At 32.1% G+C, this 20,172-nt stretch overlaps 1 protein-coding gene across 1 annotated transcript; it reads right to left on the reverse strand.

Annotated features, from left to right (window-relative positions):
* Positions 1–12,225: 12,225 nt before the first annotated feature.
* On the reverse strand, positions 12,226–14,597 carry LOC124846828 (cytochrome b561 and DOMON domain-containing protein At4g12980-like). Its single transcript, XM_047324191.2, has 3 exons — positions 13,783–14,597; positions 12,785–13,039; positions 12,226–12,712 (listed from the first exon to the last, which is right to left on the reverse strand). Exons 1-3 carry the CDS (start codon positions 14,416–14,418, stop codon positions 12,455–12,457), a joined length of 1,149 nt encoding a protein of 382 aa, XP_047180147.1. The 5' UTR covers positions 14,419–14,597; the 3' UTR covers positions 12,226–12,454.
* Positions 14,598–20,172: the final 5,575 nt, after the last annotated feature.

Consider the following 20,172-nt stretch of genomic DNA (forward strand, 5'->3'; position numbering starts at 1 on the left):
ATTTCCCCGAGCTTGTTTCCTTGCAGCTTTTGAAGCATTTGTCCATGATCAGCACAACACAGTGAGAAATGGGCTTCCGTTTTAACAGATGCATGCATATTGCCTTTCACACTTCGAACAATACAGAACAACAGGGTTTACTTAAAAGCTCATCACTTCAAATTCAACTTCAACTCCTTCTCCAACAAAAGATAAGGAATCTGAAATCTTTAAAGACCACACCATCCCAACAATCTAATTTCGGAAACATGAGTTTTTGAGTGAAGCCTCGTGCTGCCCACCCGCTCTTTATTTGTGTTTGGATAAAAAAATTTAACAATTTCAATTAATTGAAATAGATTGTATTTGAATTACTTATAATTAAATTATATTTATTTTTTAAATAATTTGTTTAAATGAAATAATTAAAATATTTTATATTTTAACTTTTTTGTTTAGATAAAATAAATTAATTTCTCTTTTAAGATAAAATTTTATATTAAAAATATTTGGAAAATTTGATTATCTTTTAGCTTAAATTGACTTAATTTGACCTTTGGTCTAACATAATTTATCTCGATATTTGACCTTAGTCGTTTTACCTCAACTTTCAATCCAATCGACTTATTCCAATCTTCAATTTGGACCAACTAATTTCGATTTTCAATCATGGGTCGAATGGGTTTGACCTCCGATTCAAGTCAAATGAGTTCAATCTTTGGCCTAGGCTAAATGAACTTGACCTTTGGCCTAAATTAAATGGGTTTGATCTGCATCTTCAGTTTGGGTTGACTTATCTCAACCTTTGATTCAATCAACTAATCTCAACCTTTGATTTGGACCAACTCATTTCAACCTTCTTGACTCGTCTTCTATACTTGAGCCAACTAATTTTAACCTTCGGTCCGGACCAATCCATCTTAATCTTTAATTTGTGATAACCTATCTTGACCTTTTTATCTTGACCAACTCGGCTGAACATTGAACTTAAACCAACTTGATTATGTTTTTTTGATTAAATCAATTTTATTCAACCATCTTGAATGGAATAAAAAGATTCAAATTTCTTATATATATTTATTTAAAATATTTTTCAAAATTTTATAAATTTTATAAATTTTTAATTTTTTTAATTACTTTATAAAAACAAATTGTAAGGACCTAAGAAAATAGAGTATTAGAGTATTATGTGTATTAAAATAATGAAATCGATTATTTTATTTTTAAAATAATCTTATAATATAAATAAAATTTTATAAACGCGTCCCATGTGAAAATGGATTCGCCTATTTTATATATTTTTAAACAAAATATTTTAAATGCACCAATGAAAACTGTTATCTGATGTCAAAATATTGTTATGGTAGAGTTGTTAAAGAAATTTTTTTCTTTTTTCATAATGTGTTGATGATGATCATTGCATTCGAAGGATAATTTTTAGTTCAATCAATAGAAGGAAAGTTTAACCACAGATTATGAATAATAACATATTTTAAGGTAAAACAATATAAAGTAAATTGTATTTGATGATGTGACATTCATTGGCAATGTTGTGAAAATTTATAATGAGAGGGGCCATTGTAAGATCTCGAGATTGGATGTTGCTCGTTTTCACAGTAAAAAAAGACTACCCAACACAAAATGTTTCTGTTGCTTATGATTTTTGCATGAAATTCACGTTTATCCTTGTTGGCTGTGAAGGAACATCTATTTATAGGATACAGAAGGATGGCCTTATTATACCCAAAACTTAGCTAATTACATTCTAACTATCATAATAGGAAAATATTACCTTAAAAACGAACAATTTATTATACAATAATGAGGTGTTGGGTATCACTTAAAAAGAATATTCATGGAGAAGTCCATAATACCCACCATTATTGTTTTATCATTATTCCTCACTTAAAAATGTCACTCAGATTGAAAAAAAGTTTTCTCATCTAGTGAAATAAAACCCTGCTTATTTTAACATGTTGCATTCTTAGTAATTAGAGCTCAAAATTGTATTTAGAATTTTTTTTAAATGAATTAAAGTTTGTCCTGGTGATAGACTACTTTTTAATTGAATAAAAGATATTTTTAATATGCTAAAATATTCATAACTGGTATAAGTTATAAATTCTTCTAAACGGCAGAAGCTAAAAGTTTAAAACCTGTTTAAAGAAAAAAAATAAAATTATTTCATTTTCATCCTTTTACTCATCAACTGCTACGTTACAATTAGTGTACAATAATGTGAGTTATATGATCATTGTATAAACACAAATAAACAAGGAAGAATTATCAAAATATTAATATAACATATATCTCTCAAACATCAAGTCAATACTATGATCCTATCATGGTAACCAAAGACAACTCAAAGACAAATTATACTAGTCAATTAATTTTCTAAAACATCTTTCATCTCATAAATAAACCATGCTAACACACTAGTATAAAAACACTATATAACATCGATGTTTGTTGGTCTTTCACGTCGAATTCAAGATCGACGTCATATCGGAGACATTGTTGAACATAGAACAATTCGACATTCATAGTAAAGCAAATTAACATCGAATTTTGTCAATATTTGACGTTAATAAATTATTTTTATTTTTTTAATTAATTGCGATCTTTTTTCAACTCTACAAGACCTAAAAAACAGAAAAACAACAAATTTCAGTTTTTGTATGAATGTGTAGTATAGCATTAACAATAACAAACAACAATAACAGACAACAAACAAGTTCAATCAAACAACAACAACAAACAGGTTCAACCAAACAACAACAACAAACAAGTTCAACAAAAAAAACAACAAACAAGTTCAACAAATAAATTCTTCAAAGCGAAAACTAACACTCAAAAGGTGGGTTCCTTGAAATAAAGTGTTTACACCTATGAGAGAGAAAACAGAATGTGCCTATGAATGACAAGAACACGATAATAATCGGTCAAAACAAACGAAAATCATACATAAAATAGTTAATTTACATGCATTTGTAACAAATGAAAGAAAGATTACATGTGATGATCGTCAAACTTCGTTCCAAAAAGGTTTGAGCAGAAAAGAGGGTATCACGTCTAACACTAGGGCATTCGACGTTTTATATCCTTTTGATGTCTAATTCTAGGGAATTCGACATCATACGTAAAGTAAATACATTTTCACCTTCGTCCCAAGCATTTTCACAAAATTTACCCAATATAACAAATTGACGTCGAATTACAATTCTAAACTATGTCTAATAATTGCATTTATTTACAAAAATGTCACCGATCATTTTAACGTTGGTTATTAAGTGGTTGGACGTTGAATGTGTGACATTATACATTGTTTTTGCACTAGTGACATCAAACAATCTCTACAAACATATGTCATCTTATATCAAACCATGTCAACTCTAATAATTTCCACAATCATATGTCCTCTTATATCAAACCATGTCAATCCCAACAATCTCCATAACCATCTCCTGTACTCCACCACACCAAACCTGTTTACCGAACAGGACGACTTGAGTCATCTTCCGCTGCAGCTTTGAACCTATCTTCTTTGCTCCTCGAGGACTTATGAGTAAAAACTTTGATGCTACTCACATCGAACACTATTATACTCAACACGAGTCAAAACCCTATGAGCGAGACATTCATCTTTTTCTACCTCCTAGAAAGAGGAAAGGGAAGCACTTGAATCTCAGTCCTCCCTACCGCCCATCATAAACGAAGAGACTTGTCTCTTCTACTGACTCTTACAGACGAAGAGATTCACCTTTATACTCTCTCGTAGGAGAAAAGGTACAACCCTAGATTAACAAAATACGACAAGAAGACATAACAACCAACATATCTTTTGGCTTCACACTGAATAGACAACATCACTCCACCACAAAAGCAGAACCAATCATCCAATACATCAAGCATGTCTCAATATACCAAGGCTAGCATCAACAACTCAGAAACATCATAAACACGACAATCATGCAAACAACTCAAAAAACATTGAAAAAGCTCGTTAACATAATCAAACAGTATGAGCACATCCAAAAAAAATACAACATACTTAAACTACATATCAACCATTCAGACACACCCAAACAACAAAGCAACCATCTGAAACATACCCAAACAATATAACAACAATTCAAAATCACACTCAAACAACAACCGTCTCAACCATTTCAAACAAACACATATTGTCATGTTATCCTAATTATACTACAAAACTCCTCAATTTCTCATAGAATAATACATCCAATTATCACTATAAAATTAATTTAGTTACATATACAATACCATTACAAAATCAAAACCACCATTTGTTTAACAATAAATAAATTCTCTAACGTTAAAATTATTTTTTTATTTATTTTATATTTTTATAGTCCACTCAATTTCTAATTAGATTCTCCCTAACTTCTTATTATTATCATAATTTTTCCTAACTTCCTATTTAAAATAATATAATATTCAGTTATATTCAAAACTTCAAAAAAAAAGAAGAAATATATATATATATATATATATATATATATATATATATATATATATATATATATATATATATATATATATATATATATATATATATATATATATATAATATTGTAATTATACCCAATATCAAGTTATTCTTATTTTAAAATAGGTTTAATAGGTTCGGAAGTCCCTATATTTGCAGGTTAGTTTCAATTGAGTCCTCCAATTTTGGAAGTGATCAATTCACTCCCTGTTTTGATAAAATTGAATCAATAATGTCCTTGCCGTTAATCTTAGTAAACGGCGTTAATTTTTTAGCGAGGTGACATGCTGAGGTGGCTTTTAATTATCACGTGGCACGATGTGTGGAAACCTTCTCCTCCCTCTCTCTTTGGAGGCGTTGATGACTCAGAAGAAGACAAAACTTTGGAAAACCTCGCATCAATGGCATCTCCATGGTCAGCAAATCGACCGAGTTTCAAATCAATGAGGGAATTTGAGTTTGAAAGCTTGGAATTTGAGTCCCCTCTTTGAGAAAAGCCACTTGGGGCATCCACAACAAATAGGTGAATATGGTGAAGACAGAGAGGGTGTGAGGTTGTTGAAACAGAGTCGAAGGAGGGAAAAATAGAGAATCGGGAAAAGTATACTGAAAGAGAAAGAGGGAGCGAGAAAAGGAAAGGCAGTGTTTGACAGAGAGTTTGCAAACAGTGGAAGATGGAAGTAAAGTGGAGTGAAGTGAAGGGGAAAGATGATTTACTCAACTAGAATAGAAAATTCAAGAGATTGGAATTTTGAGTTGTTATTTTTAGAGAAAGAGAGACATTCTTCTCCTCTCCCCTTTTATTTAAACATATATTACATTTTTTTCACTTTTAAATTTCTTCTTTTTCTATTCTATCAAATGCAAACCAAATTCAATCATTTCCATCATTAAATCACATGACCTAAATCAATTACATTCATTTCTATTCTTCAATTCAATCCACTGTCAAGTATTCTCAATCATTCAACAGTAGGATAAATCAGCTTAAAGAAAATGTCCCATAGAGCTAATTACAATTTTTTTAACTGGTTTTCAGTTTTCATGTCGTCGAGGTAGAGGGGGCGGAGGAGGGGCGCAGCGGCGACAGGGAGATGGCGTGGGTGTGGGAGGACAAGAAGAAAGTTTCCCAAAGATAGGAGAAGGTGAGGTTGGAGTTGGTGGGGAAGGGGAAGGGGAAGGGGAAAGGAAACGGGAGAAGGTTTCGGGAAAGGGGAAGGGGAGAAGGTTTCCACACATCGTGCCACGTACTAATTAAAAGCCACCTCAGCATGCCACCTCGCTAGAAAACTAACGTCGTTTACTAAGATTAACGGCAAGGACATTATTGATTCAATTCTATCAAAACAGGGAGTCAATTGATCACTTCCAAAATTGGAGGACCCAATTGAAACTAACCCGCAAATATAGGGACTTCCGAACCTATTAAACCTTTAAAATATTATAAAACATAACTGTGATGCATTTTATACAAGTTATTTCGTAAATCACGTCTGATTTTATGTCTGATTTTATATATACTTTACACTTAATTTATCACTAATATAACCTTAATAATATTGTCCCTTAGTTTTAGTGTAACATCTCAAAAATACAGTATCAAAACCATATAATAGAATTATCACAAATTAATAATATTACAGATCAGTCTTACGAAAGATAGAACGTACGGTTATGGCCGAAAGACCTTACAAAATAACGGGAAAATTAAATTGCACACTACTCTAACTATTACTAGACCGAACGGTGTTACAAATTAAATTGTACCGAACGGCCTTACAAAAGTAAAGCTAACTCAAGACCGAACGCTCTCAAGGTTCGGCCTTAACTTCAACCTCGACCAAACTTTCTTCTTCCAGCGCCTCTTCCAGCAAAGCTTCTCCTTCTCCTCACATCCACACAGATGATCATTGCAACAAAAGGACAACCACCGAACATACAAAAAGACAAGACAGGAAATAGGGTAAACTTATGTAATTTAATTCAATCATCAACATAGATTTCACACAATTCATACAAACATGATAACTCATTCACTTTTACATGCAAAGCCTAATACTAGACTCTGACTGTCCGGACTGTATGAATTCTGTGTAGCTACGACGTTCGTGCACCCGGGTGATGTAGTAACTGGGATACCCTCAACAGCTGCCACCCGAGGTTAGTCCGTCCGTCCAAATTAACCATAAGGACGAGGACCTCTTGCCATTCTCACACATGACTTACCTTTCTCTACGTGAGAAACGAGTAATCACGAATATCAAGATGAACCGCCAGCTTAGCATGCCCACATTCATACTTTACCAATTTCCAATATACATTCATGAGCTATTCCTCCCTAGATTACTCGTTCATAATCCAATTCATTTCATTCATATCATATTTCATCATCTTTCATTAATAAGACCTCAATGAGATCAATTTGAATAAATATCTCTTAAGATATCAAAATGTCGAACGCTGAACTTTAACCTTGAACAAGATCGAACACTTGGAGTGAGACCAAAGGTCTCCAGTTCCAAAAACGTATCAAACCCGAGGGAGTGAATATCGAGTTATAGAAAAACTGATTACCATAATATTTCTCGAGTACGCATAGAACTAAACGTTATTTACTAGGTGAGCCAATTGAATGAACTGACTCACGAGAGTTAAACCGAACCTAAACCAGCCTAGGCCGAATACTAAAACTCTAGGCTGAAACCAATTGAGACCGACAATGTGGAACATCAAATAATGGTACTTAATTGGATCCGGTGAAGAGACCGAACATCAATATATACTTAGCTTTTGAAGGAGTTGAACATCAAGAAAATCAAAATGCTAGTCAAAGACTGAACACCATAGCAAGCGAACCCTATTGGGTTTGGACGAACGCTCTTATTATAAAGATAGCTTACGGAAACTAGAACGAGTGCCTGGTGTAAGACCAAGCACTTGCTTAGTACGAGCACTTGGTATAAGACCAAGCACTACTAAACTTATAGAGAAAAGGATTGATAAATGTAATAGATACCATTTTAAGTAGTGTTTAAGAGCAACCGAAATATACAAATACATATAGATATACTTGACTTTATAACCAAATACCAAAGAACGGCTACCCTTGGCCGAACGCTCATGTATAAGTTTTACAAAACGAAGACGCTCGTCCTCAACTAGGATTCTTCCCAAATGAAAGAATCTAATTCCAACCGAGTCCACTAGAAAAAAAAAACGAACGATCAAGGACCATTCAGTGACAAACGTACACTTTCATAGGGAATTTCATACTTAGAATTCTTTATATCAATTCATTTCTCAACATTTATTTTCATAAAATCAGACATCCATATCATAGTAAATATTCATACATCATACAGTCAAAACATATCAACAATCATACTTCATATTCATTCAGCAACTCAACAAACATGCATCCATAAAAAAAACGAATGTAGAAACTAGCATACAATCAAATTATATAAGTTTCCCTTACCTCTAATGTGATCGAACTCTTCCAGATATGGTTCACCTCTATAAGTCCTTCTACCCTCAACGCTCAACAATCTCCAAACTAAACCAAGTGAAAACCAACACTATCAGAGCCACTCATTTGAGAAGAGTGAACCACACATGAAACCAGAACTTGGTTTGCATGTCCAGGAAGACGTACGACTGAGTGAAGAGAAGAACTTACCAGCTCAGCTTCACGAACCGAACGGTTTAACTGGAAGCTCTTGACGCCGGGAGTGCTTCAGCGGTGCCTGAGTGGTGACCGGAGAAGAGAAGTGAGTGTTTCTTAGAGAGAAGATGAATAATTCTAGAGAGAAGGAGGAGATTTCAGAAGGTTAAAGATGGATGGTGCATGTAGAGAAGTGACACGAAACTTTGAAAATTTCAGTTTTACTCCTACCGTCAAAACGTTCGTCCAATCTGCATCACATACCTGTCTTCCACTTTCTGAATTTCAGACGTTCCGTTTGCTTACACCTAGCGTCCACTCAGATGGGGTTTTGGGTGCGTTTTAATGAGATCTCACATTTAATTTTATTATTTTTAGTTTTAATATAATTGCATCATTCCAATCTCAATAAAAAAGGAAATTGAACTATTTTTTCTAATTAAATAAATATTAACAATACTAAAAGTTTGTCTTCTAAATATATAAATAAATATACCATACCTTTCAACTTTCATTTAACATAATATATCAATAAAATTATACTTTAATACTTATATCTAAAAGAACTTGGTCCAAGAAAATTTTATTTTACTCCAAATCTGCACCCTAAATTGTCTAGAATTTAGTGAAATTATTTTGAAATTTATTGGTTCCAGAGACTCTGACTCAAGCACCACATAATCTCATGAATCCAAAGCTGAACCCGTGTCAAACTAAACTCAGTTTTCTTTTTCAAATTTTACACGAATACCAGTTTAGCAAAATAAATTAAACTACGATCCAGTCGTAAAAAAAACATAATTCAATAGACTTCCACATAGGTAACAGTACAAAATTATTTAAACTCAAGGACATTTCCCTGACTCGACTCATTATATTTAACAAAATTCTTATATAGTTATATTAGTTGTATAATTTCATCATTTATCATTTCCATTCATATTTTCTATTTTATTTTACCGTTTCATTTTGTACTATCTCCATTTTTTTTATTTCTTATAATTATGAATATTTGAAGGTCAATTAGTTACTGTCATGTCTAAACATGCTATCTCAATCATACTGATGTTACAACAATTAGATATTAAACATAAACAAAGGTGACCAAACAGTGACGAAGTAATGATGTCACTACCCAATTTAATAATACTTTCACCTTTTAACAATTATTTCCTTATTTTATTAACATAAATTTACAATTTTAAATATATATTCAATAAAGCAGCTCCTATTAAAAAAAAGTAAAAAAATTGCTACATATAATATTTACAACATGTTTGACTATAGATTAAATTATAATGGATCCACATATTTGAGAAGCCAGGACAATAAGAATAGAGATTCGGCTCATGTTAATAGCAATGTTTTTTTAAAAAAAAAAACTATAAATTTGTGTTTTTTTAATTGGGTATCTATTCATTTCTTTTATCGATTGGAAACTAAAAAATTGTATATTTTTTATTTTAATTTTTTCGTTAATTAAATAACGTGATTATTATATCAGTTTGTCATTGTCTAAATATAAAATCTTATAATTAATATAGACACTATTAAACCAATTAAAATCACTTATTATTTAATTAATAACAAAATCCTACGTTATTTTAACACGTAAGCACAGATATAACATGTTACTCAATTGACAAACAAAATTTAATTAATATAGATTCAATTCAAAAATATAAAAATTTAGAATATCCAGCAAAAGAAAAATTAATAAAAACTTAACGAAAAATATTCAAATTTGTAAGTGATTTGAAGCTTAATTAAACCTCAAATTATTTAATATAATTAAAATCTAAATAAAAGTATGATTATTTCATTCTTAGATAATTTTTGTGTTATTATGTTAAAAAATGATAATTAATCATACATCTTACATGTTATGAAAAAATATTTTTATTCAAATTTTTTTAGTTTTAGTTACATAAAAAATGTCCAAAACATAGGCTTTCCATTAAAATAAAAACAAAGGTTAATGTATGGTCATAATGTACCTTAAGCAAAGGTCATTATCACTGCGACCACCACTATCCCTTTCAATGCTATGTTTTTAAACTCCCTCCTCACTTAACCCATACTTTATACTTCATACTTTTTCTTGGCTTCTAAATATGTTCTATCAGAACATATGATAAGGATTGATATTATTATATTGACACACAATATATATTTATATATGAAAGAGAGAGATAAATTTTTTGACATAATAATAACTATTTGAAGATTATATAATGATATTTAATTAGTTGAAAATAAAAAATTATAAAATTAATAATATATATTCAATCATTTTCAATGTTGTGTATTAGAAAGTGGATTTAAGCCTAACTCAACCCCACAAAACCGGCTTCTAAAATAAGGTTTGCACCTCACTTATATATTATATTTTGGCTTTATCTCTAGTCGATGTGGGATTTCCAACCTACCCCTTTCAAGTCGAGGTATAAAGATTTCGTGCGTGATAGTAGAAATTGGGTGGTCCGATTACAACCCAATAGCGAGTGGAATAGAATAATAAAATGTCCAATAACATTCTAACCACTTAGAACGTGAGCAAAAGGTAGAAGATGAAAATTTTGACAGTAATAGATTTTATGAATTTTCATGACAAAAATTAAACAGAAAAAGTCTTCAAAGGAAGAAAGACATTCAATCCAAAGATGGATTTTCCTATCTCTTTCACTTTATCAATTAATTAAATTTTTTATAAGCTCCATAATCTTTATTTGAATATATTTTATTCCAGTTATCCAAATTAAATAATAAAAGAAAAGAAAAGAAAAAGCAAGTTAAACAACAATAATGAAACGTGTAAAGCTTTAGTTATGCACAATCATTTTAACATTTCCATGATTTGTATTGAAATTTAGATTTTCTAGAGTAGCTGGTCATGTTTTTGAAAAGAGGGTCGAAAGAGATTTGTAGATGATATTAAAATATGCGAAGATCTAAAAGAAAGAACTTTTTTTTTATCAAGTACTTATAGAAAAGTAATCACGATGCATGGTTAATCTCCATGCTTATTTAGTCTTCATGACTTATTTTCATGTTAATATCTCAATCTGATTTATAAGAAAATGTTTATAGATAATTATATATTGTAAATTTATAAATTTCTTATTTTTAATTTTTAATTAATTTATTCATAATTGTCGTCAAATCTGTGATAATTTATCCTTATACATGCATCATACATACATTATATATCTCATGCATGCATGATGCATTGTGTATCTCATGGCATGGCATGAGAATCTCATAAAACAAAGTTATGATTAAAGGGAAAGCAACAAAAGCATGAATAAAGAATGCGAAAGAATGATTTGGGATTGTAGCGATTGTGGAGATAAGGGTGCAGTGAACATTGCTGTCCCAGAGGGACCATAACTTTAGGGAAACCATACAATCAAATTAAGATAAAGTATGGTTTGGTAGATAACGTTAAGCAAAAGTTTAGCGTTAAACAAAAGTGATTTTTTTCGGTCAATTAACAAATCAAAGGTTCCCTAAAGAATCTTGCCTAAGCCAATGACGTCTTTCCACCTTCATATTTTCGGACAACGTAAAGAAAGTTGTCAAGAACTAGTTGAGAATTTGAAGTAGAATTGTGGCTTTTTCGCTCATAATAAATTATGTGAAATTATTGCAAGCACTCTCTTGAATAGTGTAATTAGCTACATGAGTTTTCTGATGCATGCATGATGGGAATCACCAATCACTATCATATAAGTACTGGCTTTACCAATAGTAACTCAAAATTGAAAACTAAGATTTACAAATACAAAAACAAAACAACTCACAGTAACTCAAGATTGAAAACCGCTCCACATTAAATACATAATTATTTAGATTTTAAATAGTTGTTTTTTCGTTTAATGTTTACATCATTTTCAATGGTTGCATCAACCACACGCTGAGATATATCCATTTTAGGAATCTTTCATTTGGATTATAAGCCATGACCAGCATAGTTGTGGCCAAGTTTGGTTTGCAGTGTAGGTGGATAATGAAATTCCCCACACTCAGTTGATTTTTATCGTCTGGTGTCTATCAAAGAATACTTTGCGTATTGACACGGTAAAAGCTTTATTAAAAGTAATTCAAGACCAAATGAAAAATCTATACTTTGTAACCAAAGCATATACAAAGATATGTGATAAATATAAGAAAAGAAAAGGAAGAAGAGCAAGTGCAAGTGCAAGTGCAAGTGCAGTGAAGGGAAGAATCACATAACGAAGAATATGGTCCAAATTTGTTGACTTGGGCTATGTCTGTGCAGTGTTGTATCCATGATAAGTTTAGGGAGACTTGTTAGACTTTCTCCTCAACACAATAATCCATGTGATGACTTCCAAGAATAAGGCAACTACGCCCAGCGCAATAAGCACTCCAGTGTAAGTAGTTTTCCATTTCTCATCAGGATGCAAGATCTTGAAGCCTCTGAATATGTTGATGATTCCCAAGATAACCACAGTGTACCCAATGCTATGGTGATATGCGTTCCATATATACCTGTACTTGTGAGTCTTCACTGGCCTCAAAAACAATGCGAAAATCTGCAAAATTTCACATTGTTAAACTTCATCTTTGTTGGATTAATATATTAAGAAGTAGAAGAGTAGATTTACCTGTAGAGTGGCAAAGCAAAAGAGGGCAATTCCAAGATTGCGATGCACACTGTACTGAACCCCTTCTGATTCGCTTCCCAGTTTCATACCAGTTCCCCATCCAGCAACACCAATGGCATAAGCAGAGACTTGACAACCAACATGGAGATAGAACCAAGCTGGATCTGCAGATGGAAAAGTTCTCATGTACCTAGCTATGATCACTCCAAGGGGAAACAGCACTCCCCAACTCACAGCATTCAGAATTCCATGAATCTGTCATTCAACAAAATCACATGTACATTCAAAAGTTTAATCCAACTCAACCAAATTACTTCATTTCTATCCAACACAAGTGAAAGTCTTTTCTTTTCAGCTTTCACGTACTATTTCACTTCAAATTTCAGATATCAAGCCATCCAATAACTTCAATCAGACGTCAACAAAACATTTTCTTCAACACCCAAAAAAGTCAACATACAAACACCCTTTTGAATTAAAAATGCAAACAAGTCAAAACACAACAGAACCAAAACAATACCTTTATTTTCCCGAAAATCACAAAAAAAAATAGCCCAAAACTCACTCTTAGCCAAACAAGAATTAACAAAAGAAAAACACCCCCATTCCGAAATTAGAAAAAAAAAATCCCTTCTTTCCTTGAAATCTCAATAACCAATAAAAAAACCAGAAAACCCCCCCTTTTTTTGTGAAATTTCAAAAACCAAAATGACACCTGTTCTTCAACAAATCCAGAAAATCAACCCCTCCCCTCCAAAAACAAAAACGTTTTCCGACATCCCAGAAACTCGTAATTAAAACAAAAACCCCACATTCTTAAACCAAAGAAAAAACCCATTTGTCCACAAGAAACATTGTCAGGGATGATAACCTACCCCTCAGTAAAAATTAAAGATGCCAAAACACCAGCAGCAGAACACAAAAACAGATTACATCCACCTTTTTTCCTTTCCCAAAAAGATTTTCTTTTCAGGAAAAAAAGAAGCAAAAAAACTCACATTTTTCTTCTTGGTGACGGGGTCGACAGCGGGGGCAACATTGCTCTGTTCCCCACTGAAGCTAAGAATACCCTTGGAATTCAAATTGGCGGGTTGGAAGTCATGCCTATCGATTCTACCCGCGGTAACGGAGGGCCCCACCTGCCACACGTGGTTGACACTCTCCACCTTCTCCGGAACCTTAACCTTCGCGAAGATCCTAATCACTCCTCCAACCTCTTCGCCCCTCATATCCCACACGTCGAACGACAGTTTCCCCGGAACAATGCCGCTGTATGACTTCAAGTCAAGCGTGTTCACGGTCACCGCGCCGCGGTTGCCGCCCTTGAACGCAGCCAGCACCTGAGCCCCCACCATGCCAACCCCGTTGGGGTTGATCCCCCAGGAGACCCACCCGCCTGGGTTAGGCGGCGCCGCCTGGAAGGCCACCGAGAGGGAGGCGTTGGCGGCGTCATGGGTCCAGTGGAGGAAGGAGTTCAGCACGGGGAGGTCCAGGCAGTTGGCGAAAAGCTTGTTGGCGGAGTCGGTGAGCCTCTGCGTGGTGCAGGTGAGGGCGGAGGGCGTGGCGGCGCTGACGGCGAGGACGAAGAGGAGGAGGAGGATTTGAGGAAGCGTAGGAGAAGGCGGAGAAGTCATTGGAGTTGGTGGTGGTGAGAGGAGAAAGACGGGAGAGTGGGTTTTTGAGGGAAAAAGATAGTAAAGACAAGTAGGTTTTGGTATGTTTGGTGAGGGAGATGAGTTGGTGATGTTAAGAATGTAAGGTCGGAAATTAAGGAGAAACGAAGAACACGGGAATGAAGAAACTGTTATGTTTTATGTTCAAAACAATGCATTAATATGAAGAAGAATGATAAACCGCCAACAAATCAAGGTCCATCATTGTCATGTATATCACCCCCAACCAATATTTCCATCCTTATCATGTATATTTTACATTTTTTTACGAGTTTTAATAGAAATAAACTATATTTTAAAATGTTTCTGACAATTAAATTAAATTATCTTGAATTATATTTATCATGATTTGACATCTAAATTCAATTATTTAAATAATTATTAGGAAATATCATACCTTTTAATTCCATATATTATATTCGAATTTAGTTTGATTGGTTTTACTAGAGAGAGATTTTATTTTTAAAATTTAAATCAGTACAATAACTTTTTGAATAATTTAGTTTTTTTATTATATTTAGTTATGAATCAAACCTTTTTTTACCAATCCTAATTTCGCCTTTGTGATAAATAATATTGTTGGATTACCGCGTAAATTGTTTACTTAGAGGTTAGAAATCGTTTATTGTGTAAATTATTTTTTAATTATATTATTCTTTTAGTATTTCAAATGTTAATTGATTATATATATATATATATATATATATATATATATATATATATATATATATATATATATATGCACACACATACGTGTGTGTCGTTGTTACACAATAAAATTAGATAATATTTCTTATGTTTCTTGGTTTTTACATGAAAAAAAAACTTAAAATATAATAAGTAAAAAGAATGAAAAAATAACACTTCTTTTGTTTGTTTTTAATGTCAAAATAAATAAGCAACAATTTATTTATTTTAAATTTAATGTTATAATAAATTTATAAATAAATTAAGTTAAAAGATATTTAACCTATCTTTTATGATGTAGGTACCTTGTTTAGACAACTATTTTAAAATTTTCAAGAGCACTAGTATTGCTTTACTAACCTTTATACCTTGATATGTTAGTCCCATGAGTTTCTTCAAATATGTGTAGTGTTTGGAGTTGAGCACAAGTCATTGAAACTTTAAATTATTATAAAACACTTTCACAATGCCAAAGTGGATGTACTAGAGAATTGTACAAAGGCTTCAAGAGTTTGGTATTGAGGTAGTTTTCTCGTATTTTGAAATTTCTCTTCTTTAAGGTGGGAGAACTTAATCATCTTTGTCTTGGTCTTGATAATCAGATAACTGAGTATCAATGTTTGCGACCTAAGTGTAAAAAGATGGTGGAGTGATAGACTCTTGAGAAGATTCATCATGATGATTCAAAACACTTTCCATGGAGGAGTGTTGAAGGAGGATATTGTAATGAGAGAATTTCAAAGTTCCAATGTGTGACTTCACTATGGTTTGGATAACTACATGTGATTCTATTTATAGAATAAATTAATATAATATTGTGTAGATATCTCCTCTCCTTCTCTATTACTCATTTCGATTTTGCTGATTATTGATAAAAATGATAAAAAGTTCTTTTTCTTAAGTGCATTCATATTATTTTCATCACTAATTTTATATTTAAGAATTAGGTAAAGTTTTTCATTATAAAACTATAAAATTAAATCTTTTAAATTTAACATATTCAATAAGCTAACATTGTTACCAAAATAAAATAATTACCATAATCAGAATTAATTACATTAATACAGTAAAACCGTGCAGTCTTTACAATAAAGGATCAAGGTTCAAAAGCTGAACGGCTTGGATACAAAAATAACGAGCGCAAACAGAAACAGGGATAAACGGTAACGAACGGTTTTACAAAAATATTTAACCGAACGTCTAAACTAAATCTAACAATTTACAACCCTAATCTAAACGATGCTCTCTAAGGCTCGGCCTTGACTTCCACCTCGACAAGATTTTCTTCTTCAATGACGTCCTCTAGAGTGGCCTCGCCTTCTGCTCACATCCACACGGATGATCATTGCAAGACAGGACGAACGTACATAGACAATTTGACAACACAAGGAAAAACGAAAGGGTAAGCTTATATATATAATTTAATTCATGCAATCAACATATACATCAAACGTTACAATTCACACATACATCATGTAACTTAATCATAACATGATATAGACATGTATATATATATATATATATATATATATATATATATATATATATATATATATATATATATATATATATATATATATATATATATATATATATATATATATGTTAGACCGACCGTCCGGACTGTATGAATCTGTGTAGTTACAAGCGTCCTTGCACTCGAGTGATGTAGTAACTGGGATACACCAAACAGCTGCCACTCGAGGTTAGTCCGTTCTTACGTCGCCCATGTTAACTTATGAACTAAGGACCTCCTGCCGTTCCCACACATGACTACCCTCCTCTACATGAAGATGAGTATCACGGAACATCAGGATGGACAGCGAGTCCTAACTTATCCACAGTCATACTTTACCAAATTTAATGTTTAACATATCTGAGACGTTCCTCCCTGGAACGCTCGTTCAATTTCCATAATCGTATAATCATTTAATATAGTGTTCACACCTCTTAATATTTCATATTTATAACATTTTCATTCTATGTTCCACTCTCTTAAAAGGACGAACGTTCAACTTTCTGAAGGAAGAGGACGAACGTAAAAAAAAAAACCAGATTTAGAAGAACCCATTAACAATCAGAAAGACTCCAGAATAATACGATCATTTTCAGAATATTTTAAGTACTAAGAGGACGGGTTGACTCCACTTGGACAAAGATACATCAAGAAGAATACTTAACTACATTGTGAACCTTTTGTTTAAAAGGGGTCGACTGCCAGTCAATGACCGAACGCGACATTATACATTTATTAAGTATTTGGACGAACGCTAGGTAGATGACCGAGAATCAATCATGACGAACGCTTAGTACAAGGCCGAGCGCTATTTAGAATGAACGCTTGATATAAGACCGAGCGCTATTTAGAATGAACGCTTGGTATAAGACCGAGCGCTATTCAGGACGAACGTTTGGTATAAGACCGAACGTTACTTAATTTAGTATTCTTTAATTTAAGGCGTACGACAACTCTATGCGGAACCGAACGCTCAAACATAGAATTTCAAATGAGGACGCTCGTTCTCAAACCGAATTCTTCCCAAATGAAAGAATTCTACTCTAAGTCTTTTTCAGGGAAACCGATCGGTCTAAGACCGTACGATGACGAACGTAATTTATCATAGGGAAATTATCATATCCAGATTTTTCAATTAATTTAACTCAACCTTTCTCATGTGATTCTTACTTAGTAAATTCATATCCAAGATAAATTCTCATACTATACAGATTTCATTATATTAATAAATCTAACTATACTATAATCATACAACTTTCATACGTATCCAAATCAACATGCATTTCAACCAATAGAAAACATATACAATATCAGTGATCGTTCATAACAGCTCAAACAGCACACTGTTCATACATCCAAATCAGATCATACAACATGCAGGTATAAATTAAACATATAAGCTTCCCTTACCTGGATAGCAGTGTACGTCCTAAGAGTATAACTTTAACTCGTTCAACTACGGCTCTTCTATACTCCACGGTCACTTAAGTTTCTTCAACTAAATCTAACCAAGAAATGTAGAAGATATCAACTTCTACCTTTGCATGCAACTAAATCTGGGTTCGCAGGAATATCCAGAAACGAACGTCTAAGTTGGGAGACTTACCGTTTTCAGAATCGGGATTGGTTCGGTCCAAAATGAATCTCACAGCTGGGAGAACGTTCCTATGGTGCTGCAAGTTGATCGGAGAAGAAACGTGAGATTTACAATAGAGAGAAGGTGGTCTGGTTCTAGAGAGAAGGCAGAGGAAATGAAGGGTTGGGTTTCGTGAGGAAGAAGGTGAATGCAGAGAGTGAGAGGAAGTGTTTTCAGAGAAATCATTTTCTCCCCCACGTCAAACGGTCATGCACTCTCATACTGCCACCTGTTTCCCACTACAGATTTCCGAAGGTTCTAAAACGACACTTGGCAGGAGTGTGTCAGTGTGTGTGTGCGTTTTTCAGTGCATGCAGAGAGTATGTAAGTGGGTTTTAATTGTCTGAGTAGTGACGTGGACTGCACTGCATGTAGGTTTTAATGCTTTTAAATTTGATTTGACTTAAGTTGCAGTGTTAATTATCTAGGGTCTCACAGTTAGTTAATGATATTTATTACGAGAGACAAACATGATAAAATATACATTGAAATCTAAATTTTAATTTAAGTACCTTTATTTTAACACTTATATAGAAAACAACTTAGACTTTAAAAAAAAAGTTGAAAAATTATTTTACAATATATTTAAGACTCTTTATAATTAGCTAACCTGTCATCTTAAAAATTGATTAAAAAGTTCAAAGAAAACAAATATACACAAAAACATTAGAAGTATTTAAACCTAACTTTTATTATTTTCTTAATTGTTAATTTTAAGATTTTGTTGGCTAAAAAAAGTTTATCATTTTTTAAATTTTTATAGCAAAACGATTTTTGCAAATTCTAAATGAGGGGGCAATTTTCATATAATATCCTTACTTCTTTTTTAAATTTCTGCAAATACGTTATTAAATATTTCTCTATAATTAAGACATGAAATTAAAGTATAAGTTTATTAAAAATTGGAAACAAATTAATTAATAGGATTTTTTTATCAATGAATGAAAAATAAAGAAAGTAGTCATATTTTACCATTAAACAAGATTGGCATAAATATTCTTAAAATTTAATAATTTAAGTATCACTATATAATGACTTGTGTTTTTATGGACATTCTTCTTTTTTCAAGGTCCATTAGGTGTGGAAATAAGTAATTTTATTTGACCTACACAAAATATTACCCCGTTTATTTAGCCTCGCACTTTTATTCTTCTCATTAGCTCAAATTGTTTGAATTTAGTAAATTTAAGTAATTTTATATTCATATTTAATGGCAACTATTTGGTAAAAAGACGATGATATATACGACTTTCTTTTTATACAAAATTATAACATGATTTAACTTTTATATATTAAAGTTATATATATATATATATATATATATATATATATATATATATATATTTTCAAGTAAACTTTTTAAATTAACTATGTTTTTAGTCTATTAATTTTATGTAAAAATTAAAATTAATTTCTCTCTAAAATTTTGACTAAATTCAGTTTCCTAATATTAGAAATATGTGAGTTTAGTTATTTTAATTAAATTTTGTTATATTTAATTAATATTTAACTTTTTGGTATTTTTTAATATTAATTAAAAAGATTCAAATAAATTTTATAAAATTTGATTAAAATAATTTAATTCACACTGTTTTAATGATAAGAATACTATATTAGATCAAAATTTTAAAAAGAAATAATTCTAATTTTTATTTAAGAAATAAGAAAAAACATTTAACCCAAAAACCTTTAACCTTAATTTCGTTAAATGCGATCTTTTAATTTCTTTTTCCAAACAACCTAGCGCTTATAAAATTCCTTGTGGGTCCCACACCAATGAAGGAAAATTTTGTAATTTTGGTGCGCGCCGCAGCCGCGTCCTCGCCGCCGTCGCGTCCTCGCGTCCACCGTCGTCGCACGTTGCAGGAGAAGAGGA

The sequence above is a fragment of the Vigna umbellata genome, chromosome 5 (assembly GCF_029865625.1).
Source record: "Vigna umbellata cultivar VRB3 chromosome 5, Vumbellata_1.0, whole genome shotgun sequence".
NCBI lineage: Eukaryota > Viridiplantae > Streptophyta > Magnoliopsida > Fabales > Fabaceae > Vigna > Vigna umbellata.